General features: G+C 41.5%; 1 protein-coding gene across 2 annotated transcripts in view; it reads left to right on the forward strand.

Moving 5' to 3' along the window:
* The window catches only part of LOC121382512 (potassium voltage-gated channel subfamily H member 7-like), a 163611-nt gene that overhangs the window by 33384 nt on the left and 111879 nt on the right, over positions 1 to 18348 (forward strand). For both annotated transcript variants that reach the window (XM_041511983.1, XM_041511984.1), the window contains exon 2: positions 16773 to 17711. In XM_041511983.1, coding sequence (XP_041367917.1) covers positions 16773 to 17711 — 939 coding nt within the window. The remainder of the gene's footprint in view (positions 1 to 16772; positions 17712 to 18348) is intronic.

Raw genomic sequence — 18348 nt, forward strand, 5'->3', positions numbered from 1 at the left:
ATAATAATCTTCTTCTTCTTCTTGTTCATTTTTTTCTTCCATTTCATCTTCTTCTTCCCTTTCTTCTTCCCGTTTTTCTATTTTTTCTTCTTATTTTCCTTTTCTTTAATGCTCCTGAGATTCATCTCCATGAACTCAGCAGTCGTAGCACCAGGTCATCTCTTTCGCTTCCAAAGTTTTTCTCCGATGGTTCTTGCTTCATTAAGGCTTCTTGTTTCAAAAACCAGTCCATAAGCTAGTTATACACTTAAGGTGATCTTAGCACGTTAAGATCGCTTCGTGGAACGGAGCCCGCTGAAAGCTTGAAAGGTGAAGGTTGTCGCGGTCTCTGTCTCCTTCTTGACGGAGCCTCTCGCTCCTCGTGTGTTAAAAGACAAAAGATGTAATTACTACCTACACACACGGACCCATATTCACAAAAAGGTGTCTGCCGTAGATTTACGTTTACGTGCAAGAAGCACCTTATTCTCAAAGACGGCCGTAAATGTAAACGTATCTTAGTTGGACGTAAATCTACGATTTAACACTCTCACTGGAGTAATTAATAAAAACACATTAGAAACGATGGCTACCGAGTAAATAATAAATGCGCAAAACGCAGTTTCGTTTGCCGTCTGCTAACAATAACATCGCGAACAGTGAACCATGGCATTTTGGTATTGGTGGGGATCCGCGTTTTGGTACGAACTTGAGGGCAGTTGTTAAAAAGGAAAAGATAACTCATGAGAAATTGGCCGAGTCGAAAACATCCGTTCGATCACCAACAAAAATATGTTCAATCCGTGGGCGTTCGCCATCGCAAACTGCTTCATTTATTGGAAATGCTGCTAGTTTCCGTAACTAATAGTAAATAACGGCGATCGTGCTTGATTTATTATATGTACACAACTTACGTGCAGCATTAGTTGCAACCTGAGGCATTCTTATATTTACGTCCAACTTTACACGTAACTTACGTTTTCGTTGTTTCGTGAATAGCTCTTCAGTCGTAGATTTGCGTTTACGTGTAAAACTAGGCTTACGATGTTTTGTGAATATGGGTCCAGGACCCATATTCACAAAAAGGTGTAAATTTACGTCTACGACTAGCACTTACGTCTACCGTAGATTTACGTTTACGTGCAAGAAGCACCTTATTCTCAAAGACGGTCGTAAATGTAAACGTAACTTAGTTGGACGTAAATCCACGATTTAATACTCTCACTGAAGAAAAAAAAAAAAAACCCATTAGAAACGATGGCTACTGGGTAAATAACAAATGCGCAAAACGCAATTTCGTTTGACTTCTGCTAACAATAACATCGCGAACAGTGAATCATGGCATTTTGGTATTGGTGGTGATCCGCGTTTTGGTACGAACTTGAGGGCAGTTGTTAAAAAGGAAAAGATAACTCATGAGAAATTGGCCGAGTCGAAAACATCCGTTCGATCACCAACACAAATATGTTCAATCCGTGGGCGTTCGCCATCGCAAACTGCTTCATTTATTGGAAATGCTGCCAGTTTTCGTAAATAATAGTAAATAACGGCGATCGTGCTTGATTTATTATATGTACACGACTTACGTGCAGCGTTAGTTGTAACCTGAGGCACTCTTATATTTACGTCCAACTTTACACGTAACTTACGTTTTCGTTGTTTCGTGAATAGCTCTTCAGTCGTAGATATACGTTTACGTGTAAAACTAGGCTTACGATGTTTTGTGAATATGGGTCCTGGTCTATATTGCCGGTTGATTATCACAGGATACGCATATTGATTGGTCGTAAGAGGATTTACAACAAAACAGCACATTCCTAAGCAACCACACCATCACAACAACAAAATATACATGCCAGTCCGCTTTACTCAGTAATCACTGTTACGGATAACCCTGTAATTATCACACAAATAACAAACCTCGCTGAGTGATATAACAATGATACATTATTGAAAGACAGTTTATTACAACGATACTTTATAATTATTATTGACTGCATGAAGTGAAAACCACATCAGCTGGAATTGGCCACTGGCGAAGTCAAAGGTTAAATCCGGGATGAGCGTGCGTGAACCGTTTGGATATGGATACGTTAATAGAGTTCCCTTCCCCATTCCATAACCAAATGGAATAGCTGGCTTGGTGGTTGAGGTCGTCGGCCTTAAGGCTTATGGGTTCGAATCCTAGCACTGGCAGAGATAGAGAGAGAGAGAGAGAGAGAGAGAGAGAGAGAGAGAGAGAGAGAGAGAGAGAGAGAGAGAGAGAGAGAGAGAGAGAGAGAGAGAGAGTTAGTTTTAAGAATCCATCATATGCGATCATGTAGGATAAAAAAGAACTCACGAACTGAGTCCCAGAATAAAAAAAGAATAAGAGTAGCCCACTGAGTGGCAGCAGCAGGTTTCTTCTCATTGTCTATATGGTCATTAATCTTATAACCGTAAATAGAAATGCGTTGAGTGCATCGTTAAATAAAACAGGTCATTCGTCTCCCCTTGGTGGCGCTGTAGTTAGGAAGTATAGTTTGGTAGGGGCTGGGTTCGCATCCCAACACCGACTTAAACCTAGGGAGAGTACACAGTTCAGTTTGAAACCGACAAGGCCCCACAAGCCTTAAAGCGACAGAGCCTAGTTTTTAAAACATTATGGGGTATTTTTCACTGTTATGGCCTTTTTTATATTGAAATCAAACAATACTTAGATTTTATTGTTTGGGGCGGGACGTAGCCCAGTGGTAAAGCGTTCGCTTGATGCGCGGTCGGTCTAGGCACGATCCTCGTCGGTGGACCCATTGGGCTATTTCTCGTTCCTGCCAGTGGTATGTACTACCCAGTTTGTGGGATGGTGCATATAAAAGTTTTGTTTAACGACGCACTCAACACATTTTATTTACGGTTATATGACGTCGGACATATTGTTAAGGATCACACAGATATTGAGAGAGGAAACCCGTTGTCGCCACTTCATGGGGTACTCTTTTCGATTAGCAGTAAGGGATCTTTTGCATACACCATCCCACAGACAGGATAATACATACCACGACCTTTGTTACACCAGTTGTAGAGCACTGGCTGGAACGAGAAATATCCCAATGGGCCCACCGACGGGAATCGATCCTAGATCGATCGTGCATCGGGCAAGCGCTGTACCACTGAGCTACGCCCCCCACCCCCACCCCACCCCCTGCGACTTTAAATGCGATGGTTTAGAGTGCGCGGGCCCGGTCACTAAAACTAAAATACCCAGTATTATACGAAACATAGAATCGATTTTTTAATGTGTCTGTTGTCCGCTTTTCGGATTTTACACCCGCACCACGCCCAAGACGCGCTAAATCCGCGCACATTAAACATGGTCCGTATTTTATTTATATTTACTTTCATGCTTATATCCAATTAATGTTCAAACACGCTTTCCTGGGGATACACTTCAGCTGTCTGTCCAGGACATGGGGTTAGTTGTTAGTTGTTAGTGGTTAGTTTAGAGAAAAGTTGGTGGAGTGGTTTTATCCCTACCCATTCAGGCGCTAGATAGGAAGAAACCGGTACAGGGAAGAAGTTTGTTTTGTTAAACCACACCACTAGAGCACATTGTTCTGTTAATCATCGACTATTTGGTAATTCTGAGTCTTAGGGAAGAAACCCTCTACATGTATGCATTGGTAGCAAGGGATCTTTTATATGCACCACCCCACAGACTGGATAGCACATACCACGGCCTTTGATATACCAGTCGTGCCCCCTCGCCCCCAACGAGGATTGATCCTAGACCGACCGTGCATCAAGCGGACGCTTTACCACTGGCCTATGTCCCGCTCCGTAACCGGTACAGGGATGCGAACCAAGTACCTACCAGGCTTAAGTCCGATGACTTAACCACTTCACCGCCGAGTCCTGTAACGGTCCGTATATTTCATTTATAGTTATTTTCGTTCTTACATCCAACAAAGGTTTAAGCACGCTTTCCTGGGAACACACCTCAAGCTAGCTGGACTGTCTACCCAGGACAGTGGGTTGGTGCTTAGTTGTTAGTTGTTAGTTGGTCTTACAGTGCCCACTGACTCATTAAACTCACTCTTAGTGTCATCCTGTACCGGGATGCGAACTCAGTACCGTACAGGCTTAAATCCAATGGCTTAACCGCTATACCACCGAGACCGGTAACGTCGATTTAGAATAGTGGTGAATTCATACGCTGCTACCGGCCTCGGTGGCGTCGTGGTTAGGCCATCGGTCTACAGGCTGGTTGGTACTGGGTTCGGATCCCAGTCGAGGCATGGGATTTTTAATCCAGATACCGACTCCAAACCCTGAGTGAGTGCTCCGCAAGGCTCAATGGGTAGGTGTAAACCACTTGCACCGACCAGTGATCCATAACTGGTTCAACAAAGGCCATGGTTTGTGCTATCCTGCCTGTGGGAAGCGCAAATAAAAGATCCCTTGCTGCTAATCGGAAAGAGTAGCCCATGCAGTGGCGACAGCGGATTTCCTCTCAAACTCTGTGTGGTCCTTAACCATATGTCTGACGCCATATAACCGTAAATAAAATGTGTTGAGTGCGTCGTTAAATAAAACATTTCTTTCTTTCTTTGTTTCATACGCTGCTAACATTACTTTCATCTCTGGTGGGAATTCGTTTGGTGTAATCTAATCTTTAACCGTTTTGCTTTGCTAATTTCACATATCTGCACAAGGACTTAGTGTTTTCTGGTGTTGTTTTTGTTTAACAGAAACGTGACTTTCATAAAGACGATCTTAATCAGCCGCTTTTAAACCAGTAATAGAATTAGTTGTTCTCAAAATGACAAATAACGGCTGTTTGACGTAGTTTACATGTGTAATTTAACACACACACACACACCACACACACACACACACACACACACACACACACACACACACACACACACACACACCATCAAATTGTGTAGCATTCGATAATACTGTAGTTTTAAGGCCTGTTCCTGTCTACTTTTTTTTATTAATTCGTCCACACACCCTCCCCCAACGCACCTCCCGCGACAAGGGGCGAGACGTAGCCCATTGGTAAAGCGCTCGCCTGATGCGTGGTCGGTCTCTCTCCCTCTCTCTCTCTCTCTCTCTCTCTCTCTCTCTCTCTCTCCTTCCTTCCCCCTCTCTCTCCCTCCCTCTCTCCTCTCCTCTCTCTCTCTCTCTCTCTCTCTCTCTCTCCTCTCTCTCTCTCTCTCTCTCTCTCTCTCTCTCTCTCTCTCTCTCAACCTTTTTATTAATTCATCAACATAACCCTTCCCCACCAACACGATAATGCATCATCACCGTGCCTCACTGGTGTAGTGGTTAAGCCATCAGATCTAAAACTGGTAGGTACGGAGTTCGCATCCCGATATCGGTTCGCACGCAGAGTAAGTTGCAACTACTCGGTGAGGAGGAATAAGACCATTACACCATTTCGGGGGTGGGTTGGGTGAGAGGTTTTAAAGTTCATATATGGATGTTCGCGTATATAGCCTAGAAAACATAAAGAGTAAATGCTCCCCCCCCCCAACCTCGATCCTTTGTGCGGGTTAAACTAGTGCGCTCGTTTTCCTGTCAATGTCCTGTCACATCAATTGTTTATCTCTTTGAAACAAAACAAACAAAAAAATATATATATAGCGCCTCGATTTACCTTATTGGTTGTTTTATCATGTAATATTAGACTATTGATACTTCGAGACTCACGTGTTATTTGAAACGCGCAGTTCGAGAAAAATAACGTCCAACTCGACTGGCTGCCCAGTCGCCTGTTAAACTAGGTAATCTGTCTGTCGTTAAGGTAAGTGGATGGATAATGATGGTTCCAGAAATTGGAAGCTGCATTCCAAACAATTCTGGAAAATAACCCCACGTAATAAATTTAGTACTGCAATTGTCTACTGCAACTGTCTACTGCAATTGTCTGCGTTGAGCATTGATGACATTTCACGTGTCAGATTTCCGTGTACTAGATCAGTCCTACGTTCAGCCGCAACGACCTACGCCAGTGTTCGTGATCTACTAGGTTGGTTCCCGATGTAGCTATTCTTTTTAACGTGAAAAGCATTTAAACCTGTGCACTGAACGTTTTGTTTTGTTTTGTTTTTGTCTTTGCTTTTTTTTTTTGTATTGTTATTTTGTTTTGTTTTGTGTGTTGGATTTTGTGTGTTTTTAGTGGGGGGGTTTTCTGTTCTGTCTGAACGCAGCCGAAAAACTGTCTAATTTAAACATAATTTTGTTAACCAAATATTAAACGTTGTTGCCACTTCTGTTTATTCGGGGCGGGACGTAACCCAACGGTAAAGCGCTTGCTTGATGCTTGGTCAGTCTAGGATCGATCCATGTCGGTGGTCCCATTAGGCTATTTCTCGTTCCAGCCAGTGCACCACGACTGGTATATCAAAGTTTGTTTTGTTTAACGACACCTCTGGAACACATTGATTAATAAATCATCGGCTATTGGATGTCAAACATTTGGTAATTATGAATCGTAGTCATCATAGGAAACCCGCTACATTGTTTCTAATGCAGCAAAGGATCTTTTATATGCACTTTCCCACAGACACAAAAATATACCTTTGTCCAGTTGTGGTGCACTGGTTGGAAAGAGAAAACCCATTCAGGTGAATGGAAGTCCGTGGTATGTGCTATCCTGTCTGTGGGATATTGCCTATAAAAGATCCTTGGCGACTAATGGAAAAATGTGGCGGGTTTCCTCTCTAAGACTATATGTCAGAATAACGATCTGTTTGACATCCAATAGCCGATGATTAATCAATGTGCTCTTGTGGTGTCGTTAAACAAAACAAACTTTTTTGTTTATTCGTTTGTTTGCTTTTTCATTTCTTCTTTTTCCTTTTTTTAGGTGTGTGCATGTGTGTGTCACACTAGCGTGTGTGTATTTATACCCCAAATATTCAGAACTACAGGGCCTATTTTAGACGGAAATTAAAGACAGCTAAAGCAACATCTATATGCTGGCTTGGACCATTAACTTTCTTCAATTTCCGGAAAAAATCGATGTCATACCGCGGCGGGAAATAATTTTTGTTTTAAATGATGACGTGCAAGGATCAAAATCGACGCGGCGCGCCGACCAGAGACTAGAAAGTTATTTTGTTTGGCCTAAGACACGCTACACAACATTAAATCAAATCGTCTGTTTTCGCCTATAGTAAAATAATTCTAAAGGTAAACGTACAACAGAGCAGCGTGAATGTTCTAATTCGGTATATGAGGTACACACGCCACCTGACAAGTAAATATTTAAGTCGACGTGGCAGGCGCTGGATCCGCGGCTAGCTATGTGTGATAAGTGCTGCTGTATAAACACACAACGTAGTTCTTGCGAACACGTCATAACCATAGGCGTACGGGCTCCCATTTGTTGTGTGTGTGGGGGGAGGGAGGCAGGCCCGTAGCCAATCACCATAACCCTAAAAAACGATCCCATCCTCTCAAAATCTGGCTACAGGGCATGGAATGGGAGGCTGAGTTTTTGCACGAAATTATATTACTTTCCCACTCTCTATAAGTAAGGACAATGAACGGTTTTAGTTTACGGACTCAGCACTCAACCCAGTTTTATTTACGATTATCTTGCGTTCGGAACATATAGGTTAAGACAACATACATATTGAGAGAGGAAACCCCGCTGTCAATACTTCCTCGGGTCACGGGCTCCTCTTTCGATTAGCAACAAGGGATCTTTTATATGCACCATTCCCACCTACAGGTAACCATTGCATGGCCTTTGATATGCCAGTCGTGGTACTCTGTCTGGAACTGATGAAATATCCGATGCTTCTCACCCGTCGGGATTGTCCTAAACAACCGGGGGGCGCATCAATAGAGAGCTTAAACCATTGGGCCTACTTCCCGCCCCCGAGGGAAGGCTGATTTTTGCACGAATCAAACTTTTAACTTTAATGTAACAGCTGCAGGTGGGCTACCTCTGGAAGTTTTGGAAAATTATCCATGAAGCGTAATTGCGAGATTAAAGAAGAGAGACTGAGAGATAGAGAGAGAGATAGAGAGAGAGAGCTAGCTAGAGAGAGAGAGGGAGGTAGTTAGGAGAGAGAGTGGGGAGGGTAACGAAGAGAGAGAGAGAGCGATCTCCCCCCTCGGATTTCTCCTTAGCCTCTAGAGGTTTTGCCCTCTAGGCGAACGAGCTATAAGCTCCGAGACGAGCTCTTCTCTCTCTTGCTCTCTCTAGATCTTCGAGAGTCCTTAGACTCTCTCTCTTCCTTCTCTCCTTCCCCTTCCCCTTTCTTCTCCTCTCTCTCCTTTTTCTCTTTTCTTTGCCCTTCTCTTCCCCCCTCCCGGCCCTTGCTCCCTGCCTTGATTTTTTGTCCTTCCTGTCTTCTGCAGGTCCTTTTTCTGTTCCACCCCTTCTCTTCTGTTCCTCTCTCCCCCCCGCGTTCACTCCCTCTTATCTCTCTTCCCTCCCCTCTCCTCTTTCTCTATTTCTCCTTTCTTCCTTTTTTCCGCTTTCGCCTTTTCCTGGGTTTTTCTTCTGCCTTTTCTTTTTCTCTCTCCACCCTCATCCCCCCTCCTCCGTTTCCCTCGCTCTCTCCCCTTTCTCCCCTCACCCCCTCTTTTTTTCGCTTTTCCTCTCCTTCTTCTCTTTATTTCCCCCCTCCCCCGTCCCTCCCTTTTTCCCTTCTTTTTCCGTGCCCCTTTTCCCCCCCCTGCCCTCCTTTCTTCTTCCCCTCTCCCTCCTCTTTTCTCCGTTCCCCTTTCCTTTCCCCCTCTTTTTTCCCTCCCTTCCCCTCTCCTTTTTTCCTCTTTTTTCCCTGACCTTTCCCCTCTCTCTTCTTTTCTCTCCCCCCCTTCCCCTTCCCTCCACCCTTCCTCTCTCCCCCCCTCTCGTCCCTCTCTCCCCCTGTCTGTTTTTCTTCTCTCTCTCCGATGCTCTTTCCCCCTCTTTCCCTGCCTTCTTTCTCGCTTGAGCTTTCTCTTTTTGGCTGTGAACTCGCGCTTTTCTGTGTGAGCTCCCCCTCGCTTCCCTTCTCCATGCTTTTTCCCTTTTCCTCTCCTTTCCCTTCCCCCTTCTTCTTCGAGCTTCCTTCTCCCCCTCCGCTTTTTTTGTCCTTGTTCGTTTGTTTTTGTGGTTGGTGTGGGGTTTTTGGGGGAGATTTTGTGTGGGCCCCCTTTTCCCGACGCCTCTGGGGGTGACGGGTGCTCGGCTTCTTGGCTCTGTCTTGTGGTGGTCTGCGGGTTTTTTTTCATGGATCGTCCTTCTTTTGAAGGACTTTTTTTCCCCGCCCCTTCTTTGTCTTTCTCCGCCTTTCTTCGTTCCCCTCTTCTCTTCCCCTTCTCCTTCTCCCCCTTTTTAGGCTTTTTCCTTTAAACAACAATCTGCTGATGGCTGTATCCTGACTAAATGAAGTGCTCAGATTAATCGAAATGTCCCCGGTCGATTTTAACCATGTGTTAACCGCAGTTCATGTATGTCAATTTAATTTATTTTTTTGCGTTTAGGGAATGTTCCCACTGGAGAAATTCTAGGTTGCTGAAGGTCGGAATTAGCTGATGATCTTTTTTGTTTTAAAGAGTAAAATCACTGAGGCACCTGGCGCTATCCCACCACGCCTTCATAAGTCCTTGTTTCCTATTAAGGTCGAGAACGGCGTTTTGTATATTCAGATTCCAGTCTTTCAAACATACTCCCGTCGCGTGATTAGTTGCCAGGTCCATGTGTGTTTAATGTGGTATGCGTCTTTGTCCTCTCCTCTTCCTCTTCTCCTCGGTCCATCCCTCCACTACCCACTATCCATCCATCCATTTTCATTTCCACCCACCACTTCCCCAAACCTCACGAAACCCACACCCGTCCTTCCAATCCATCATCCCTTCTTATTATTTTCCAACCAAATCCCATCAAAATCCCACCTTCGATCCATCCTACCCAAACTTTTCCTTTTTAATCCCACGAAATTCCTCTCAATTCGTGCCATCAATCCATCCATCAGTCCCTATCATTCCATCCACGCCACCATCCATTCATCATTTAATCATCCATCCATCCCTCCATCCTCCATCCATCCCTCCATCCAATTACGCTTCCAAACCAACCTAAGTCCCCATCCATTTCATATCCCATTTTGGTCTCCAATCCATCCCTATTTATTTCATCTTGATCCAAAACCCTCTTCCTCTTCTGCTCTTCCAACCCGATCCCTCCATACACATGGCACTCGTCCATAACATCATCTTCATCCATCCAAAACCAAAACTCATCCAATCCCACCTTTCCTTCTCCAAATGCCCAAATGCCCTCCTATCCTTCCATCCCTCCATGGCGTGCTTACATCCTCCGTCCCTCCATCTGTACAATAAGTCTATTCATCTGGGTAATCATCTCAGAGGAAGATATCTAGTATAGTTCCAATCTATTTATCCACATTCCGCCCTAGTCATCCATCTCCATCCATGCACCACCATCTCCACCTTCCAAACCCTATCAGCAACCTCCACCGCATCCCTCCACACGCCTTCCAAAACCCCCCCCATCCGTCTCCATCTCCATCCATGCACTCAATGCATTCACTCCAAACGTCCGCTCAACAATCCCAACCCATATCCAGTTATCTACCCTACCCAATGCCCAACCACACCAGTTCTTTTTCCTCCCTCCTCCTCCCTCCCTCCCCCCCATCCTTTCCTTCCTTTCCATCTATCTGTCTCTAATGTCTAATTTATTTTGTCTGTTTTTCCCTTTATATCTGCCTGCCTTCTCTAGCTATTTAAGCTAGCTGCTTCAGTCCTTGCCCTCTCTGTCTGTCTGTCTGTCTGTCTGTCCGTGGGTCCGCCCGGCCGTCCAAGAAAAGCTAAAATTAAAGAAGAAAAGTCGAAGAACGTCTAGGCGCCTTACGATAATAAGAAGAAAGAAAAAGTTTGATCTGTTTCTAATTTACTTCAAAATAAAATTATGCTGACACCTCAAGACTTTTGAACCCTGGATGTGAAAATGGCAGCCATCGAAACAATCGCACTAGACAATTATAGCAGAGGTTTTTTTTTTGTTCCCTCTCACTATTCCTAATCGATGCAGAGTCGAATGTCCCTACTCGAATCAAATTTATAGACAATTATCGGGGGGATCAGGATTTCACTTGATCGACCATTTTTCCGCTAGCTTTTTAAAAAAATCCTTCTTTTACAATACTGTATTAATTGATGAAATTATTGGAACATTTCTTCTTTCCTCAAAAAAAAACACCAGTAGGCAATGCATGTTTTTTTTTTTTTTTTCTTTCTTATAAAGAGTGTGGCCATTGGTATTCAGTATTCTCAGAGAGAACTCTCTTCAAGCGGGCCAAGATCTATTAAGCAGTCCTAACTCGACGGGTCGGGGACCGCTCCTCGTTGGCGTTTGTCTACAGATTGGTAGGTACTGGCTGGTTTCGGATCCCAGTTCGAGGCATGTGATTTTTAGCCCGATACCGACTCCAAACCCTGAATGAGTACTCTCTCAAGGCTCAATGGGTAGGTGTAAAACGCACTTGCACCGACCAGTGATCATCACTGGTTCAACAAAGGCCATGTTTGGTGCTATCCTGGCTGTGGAAAATTGCAAATAAACTAAGATCCCTTGTGCTGCTAAATCGGAAAGAAGTAGCCATGTAGTAGGCGGACAGCGGGTTCCTCTCAAAAACTCTGTTTTGGTCCTTAACCTTATGTCTGACGCCATATAACAGTAAATAAGAATGTGTTGAGGGTGCGTCGTTAAATTGAAAACATTTCCTTTTCTTTCTGAACTCAGTGACTCACAGACTGACATATATTTTATGTTAAGTCGCAGATAGATCCCAGTTGCCACCCTCATGAAAAAATGGAGACTACGTTTCTTCAGTATCAAAAACCTGTCAACATAACTGCATAATAACGACACCACTCGAGCACGTTGATTTATTATTAATAATTGGCTATTGGATTCCCTACCATTATGGCCATTTTTTTACAATATAGTCTGAGATAGGACACCCCTGCTGACTTTGTTCCATTAATAGGAAGGTGTGTATTTTATATGTACCATCCCACAGACAGTAAAATTGGTTTAAAATGATTATTTCAGAATCTTTAGTGGAGGACCGACGAAATTGGGGCTCGTTTAGTTGAGGAGAACACTTCGTAACGTCATACCAAGCAGATGTTGCCAACACATGTGCTATTTTCGTGCCACCCCATCAGTCGTTAATGGCCTTATTCAGTGAAAAAAAATTCAAAAAAATTCACCGATTTCATTAGAACTGCAACGATGCAATAAGAATGAACGTCAGACTGTTTACACGGTGTGTAATCAATTTCAATGTTTTCCTGGGTTATTTATGAAGAGATTATGCGTGAAATCGATTAATTTATAGTTATGAATTACAAGATTTTTTTTCATGGTGAACACACAATAGGTACATAATAATTGTAAAAATAATATAAGCTTATATAATCCTAACCGACTGTGTAATCAAAAAGTTGATGGATTGGTGCAAACCGACTATAACCGATGATCAATAATGAAACTATTACAGATTCCCCAAACCAGTCACTATATCATATATATGTAGCTTTATCATCTTTTTAGAGGATATTTCATTTTGTCAAATATGATTTATATCTCATCGAGCGAAGTTTGCAATAATATCTCATGAGTCGCGCTTGCGTGACGAGTGTGATATGATTGGAAACTTCACGAGATGAGATATAAATCATATTTGACAAAAAACATGACATTTTCTAATTATTATATAACTTTTGGCAATTTACCTTAATTTTTTAAAATGCCAGCAGCAAAATAGTTCCGGCTTTCTTACAGTGAAGATAACACTTTCTACAGTGACGACAACACATTTCAGAGTGAAATAGTGAAATTTTCACTCTAAAATGTATTATCGTCACTGAGTGACTGATAACACATTTATTTCACTGATATTTTAAGATATTTCACTAAATGTTATATAATAAAATATTTTTTATTTGACCATATTTTACATATTTTGTCCTATATGTGATAACCAATCTGCTGAGGATGAAATATAATGCTTTTTTTTTTTTAATAAACTCCCCGTTACATGACGATCTTCGTTTTAATTTGTTCCAATATGATCAGTCATGTTGTAAATATTTTATGTTATTACCTGATTTAGAAAAGTTATATGTTTTAATATCATAGCCTAACCTAACACTTGTAACAGTTAAAACCTGTTTTTATTTGTTTACCCCATCGTAGAGACTGTTTACATACACAATAGTGTTATTATTGTTATTATTTTAATTGTACATACTTATATTATTTAACTATACTGTCTCTCATACTTCCATCAGGAATGGCTTATGTACCTTTATGTTTGTTTTATTTTGTAAATGTGTGATGTACGTACGGTGAGATTTTAATTAATTATTTGTCTATCTGTCTGTCTGCACCTTAACGCCACCTCACCCAGACATTCTCGATACGACCTTTAAACACATAGCCACTTTAGGCGTAAAAAAAAAAGTGTGTGTTTCCGGTTTCCCGACCGACCCTAATTTTACGCTGAGACCCTTCAAAAATGTTGACTACCAAAAAAAACCCTTCCCCAAAAAACCACACAAAAAAACCAAAAAAAAAAAAAAAATAGTTCCTACCTACCTACCCTACTTTTTCCAGAGACAAAACACACATATTTTTTTTTTTGGCCTTATCATTTTTTATTTTTTTTTGGTCTCAATAACCTGATTCCTTAGACCACATTCATGTCCATAATGACGTAATTGCTCCATTTCATTTATATCGTCATTTCCCAAATGATCGGGAATATTGGTCTTCCAAAGACAGTTCTAGTTCTGTTTGCAATCCCTTCAGAATTAATGGGCACGTGTTTGATCTGTATGTGTTGCAATTTGAGTAATCTCGCGATGAGATTTTGTTTTTGTCAGAGATAAAAGAATCTTGATGACACGGTGTCCATCAATACTCGCCTATCAATTTACATCTGATCAGATTGACACAGATAAAAATATATATTTCGCTCGTGTATACAGCAGATTAATCTATTAGCAGACAATACCTCCTAACCTGTTAAAGGGACATTCCTGAGTTCGCTGCCATGTTTAAGATGTTATTGACTAACAGACATTTTAACGATTGTAATTACATATAAAATGTATATTTCTGCATAATATATTAGTGGCTGTATATTAAACGTGTTTCTGATCGTTCTAATATTTGTACTAGGTTAAATTTCCTAATATATATATATATATTTTTTTTTGTACGTACGAAATTATTTGAAGACAAAATCCAATTTGGGCTTCTTACAAATATTAAGACGACCAGAAACACATTAAATAGACAGACACTGATATTCTAAACAAGGAAATATATGTAATATGTAAGTTTAATTGTAGAACTATTTTATTAGTCAGAAACATCTTACAATGCAGCAAACTCAAGAAAGTCCCTTTAACATTTAATACTATATAAGGTATATAGACGAACGTGGTAACGTAGATAAAACCGCTACTACTACTACTATTACTATTACTAATACTACATCTACTAGTACTACTACGTCTACTAGTACTACCACTACTATAACTATTACTAATGTTGCTACTGCTACTACTAGTATTACTACTACTACTACTACTACTACTGCTATTACTACTACTACTACTACTACTACTACTACTACTACTACTACTACTACTACTACTACTACTACCATTACTATTATTACTAGTACTACTAATACTATTTCTACTAGTACTACTAATTATTATACTACTGGTACTTCTACTACTACCATTACCACTATACTGCTACTACTACTGCTACTACCACCACCTCTACTACTATACCACTACCTCTACTACCACTTCTATTTCTACTAGAAGTACCAGTACCAGTACCACTACTACTACTCTACTACTACTACTACTACTACTACTACTACTACTACTACTACTACTACTATTACTACTACTATTACTACTACTATTATTACTACTACTACTGCTGTACCACTACTATTACTACTACTACTACTACTACTACTACAATGTACTACTACTACTATTACTACTACTACTGCTGTACCACTACTATGTCTGCTACTACTACTAGGCCACTAGTACTACCACCACTGCTACTACTTCTTCTACTACTACTACTAAATGAATAAGTAAAATAATAAATCATTAAATTTAATATATAAATAAGTAAATAAATAAATAAGTAAGTAAGTAAATGAATGAATGAATGAATGAATAACAATATATATAAATTAAAAAATGCAAAGATAAATACAAAAATAAACGAAAAAATAAATACAAAAATTAAACAAACATGACTGTGTTCTGCAATTGGTCATCAATGAAAACAGCACAGTCTGCTAAACAACATTTTCAACACAACTGAATTGATTTGCCGACCAAAAGGAGACATTTAATTTACAGCATGTTTCGTCCCGTAAATGTGTGCTCACGAGTGATAACAGTTCACAGTCTTCGTGGATGTGTCCCTTCATATCCTCCCCATAGTATTGATTTATATGGCACTTCTTATCCTCGGAAGACTACAAATTCATTGATTTCCTATTAAATGCGCATATTGTTTGAAAAATAAGGAGTGAAGATATTTATACACTGTTCATCGTCCGTCCAATATTCCGTGTATTCAAAGCGAAAGGAATTGTCTGTAATACAGCAGGAGATGCGAGACATCAATTTGTTCTTTGATGTCCCGTTGTATGAAATTTACGGCAGCCTCTTTTAGCAAACAGACGAAGAATGCAGCCTTAAAGATTTTTTCCATTTTTGCAGAACATTTCTGTTTGAGTTTGCCAATGATTCATCGAATGGTCCATTTCTTTATAGATTATTTCTGGAAATAGAAATAAAATGAATATTATCTTGACGACAGCATATGTTTTTCATTAGCGTATACAATATCTTTGGGTGGAAAGTGTGTGTCCGTTAATACAGTGATCTGAGTTGCGGGTGGTATTCGAAGTTCTCTAAGAAGTGCGCAATTTTTTGGATATTTTTTTGGAGTTGAGGGTGGTTGTGTCTTGAGTAAAGTTAAAGTTTGTTTTGTTTAACGACACCACTAGAGTACATTGACTAATTAATCATCGGCTGTTTTCCTAATGCAACGAGGAATCTTTTATATGCATTTTCCCCACAGACAAGAAATCACATACCACGGGCTTTGGACAGTTGTAGTGCACTGGTTGGAACGAGAAAACCCCCCAATCAGTTGAATGGATCCACCGAGGTGTTTCGATCAGCACCTGTGTCTTGAGTAGAGCGTGACGTCTTATACAGTGTATCGCGAAATGCTCTGAGTTCTGTAAAATATTCTTACTAAGGGACACACTTCCCGGAAGGCCACGATGGTCTGAATAACGTTATACTGGTCTGTGTATTGCGTAAAGCTCTGTCATGTGCAATGTACGAAGTAATACGTAATTTTTTAAGTAGGTGGAAAATTCTTACCATTGAGCAGTTCCAACAATGTTATGATCCGGGTGTAATGTTTGAATTTTTGTTACGCGTAGTGCGCAATATTCTTCCTTCTGCGCAGTGTTCTAACTATTGAGCGCTATTCCGAATAGTTTGCGCGGTGTACGGAGTAATGTGTAGTGTTATAATGAGGCTGTGTTATGAGTAGTGCCTGATGGGATAAAATATACAAGGATAAATTAATGTTCGTCAACGTTTGGACAGTCGTCAACAAATTATAAATGTCAAAATTGCCATACCGGAATTCAGAGTTAAAAATATATTGATGTTTGTTTTTTTTCTTCTGATTTTTGCAGCACTTTACAACGATCTCACCGACTAGATAGCATGTCGGGTCTGTCCGTTTCCGGAATGGGCCCTCCGCGACCCGAAAGAGACAAGGAGAGCAGGGAGAGGGAGCGAGAACGGAAGCGCGAATGGGAGCGGAAGCGCCAGCAAGAACAGGGCGTGTCGAGCGACAGCGACATCGACAGCTCATTGGAGGACAACACCCGCCTCGTCGTCACCCCCAGCACCTCGCCGCTCGTACCGCGGGCGGGCGGAAGACCAGACCTCCCCCGGAGAGACGATTCAGACAAGAGGAAAAATTCCAATTCCAGTCTCACCGCCGCTCTCGACAAAAGGTTATCGCAGATTGCCTCTCCAAACTTACAGCGTTCGGATTCTGTGAAGTACTGCAGCGCGTCCAATGGGAAGGCTCCGCGGTCGGCCGCTCATCCAATGGAACGCGGGACGGCCTCCCGACGCGTGCCAAGTTTGAAACTCAAACGACTAAACACCGCTCTGAAAACGCAACAACCGGACGCAACAACATCACCAACATCCCCCACCACCACCACCACCACCACCACAATGCCCTGCCTCGTGCAGGGTACGAACGCCGTGAACCCTTCCATCACCATCACTCTCGATTCGGACGACGATTCCATCTACAGCGACTACCTGAGTCCGGAGATCAACTACCGCCACGACGTCAAGGTGCAGTTTCTAGGAGACGACACCAGCCTGTATGGGACTCCAAAGGAGGAGTTGTTTCCATCGTCGACGGAAAATGTGAGCATGGATCAGAAGTCGAAGTCTAGTTCTTTCCTGAGGGATCAGGTATCCAACTTCTTTCAACCCTCTGATAACAAATTGGCCATGAAGCTGTTTGGGAACAAGAACGCGTTGATGAAAGAGAAGATGAGACACAAAAGGGCTGGAAATTGGGTTATACATCCATGCAGTAATTTCAGGTAAGTGGTTTTACTTTAGTCTATTATGCCATGATAATCAGTTGCAGTAGGTTCGAATCCTGGCAATTGACGCTTTGTGTTTTTAAATACCATTACCTTTCTTTTGTATATTATTAAACACAAAAGGTGGAATTTACTAAATTTATTTACTACATGGTCACGTGTGATATTCCTGAACAGCTGCGTGAGTTTAATACTTTACGATAAACACAGCTGTTCAACCACACGCACGTGCTAAATTTTGTCCGCGTTTAAGACTTGAACGCGTGTAATATAAACGTGCGATGTCCGCCCAAAGGGTGTGTGTAGTTGGTAGGCTAATTAATGATGGATTTAAACAGGATCTTAGTTCATGAGATTAAAAACATGATTGATCGATTAGCAAACTCTAGGTTTAATTTGACGATATCAGACCCATGGAGTTCTCACACCGAACACTGAGACACATTTTCTTTGGATGGCGTGACCCATGATTTCAGTTGTACTCATTGGGCCGAATTTACATTACAAAGCCTGTTTATGTCTTACCTGCTTGTAACTACATACATGTACACTTAAGAAAAACAGGCTTCGTAAATTCAGGTTTTTTTTGAAAAAAGAAGAAATTTTGGATTTAAGCTGTATCTTATTCCATTGA

Source organism: Gigantopelta aegis, chromosome 2 (assembly GCF_016097555.1).
Source record: "Gigantopelta aegis isolate Gae_Host chromosome 2, Gae_host_genome, whole genome shotgun sequence".
In the NCBI taxonomy this organism is placed as follows: Eukaryota; Metazoa; Mollusca; class Gastropoda; order Neomphalida; family Peltospiridae; genus Gigantopelta; species Gigantopelta aegis.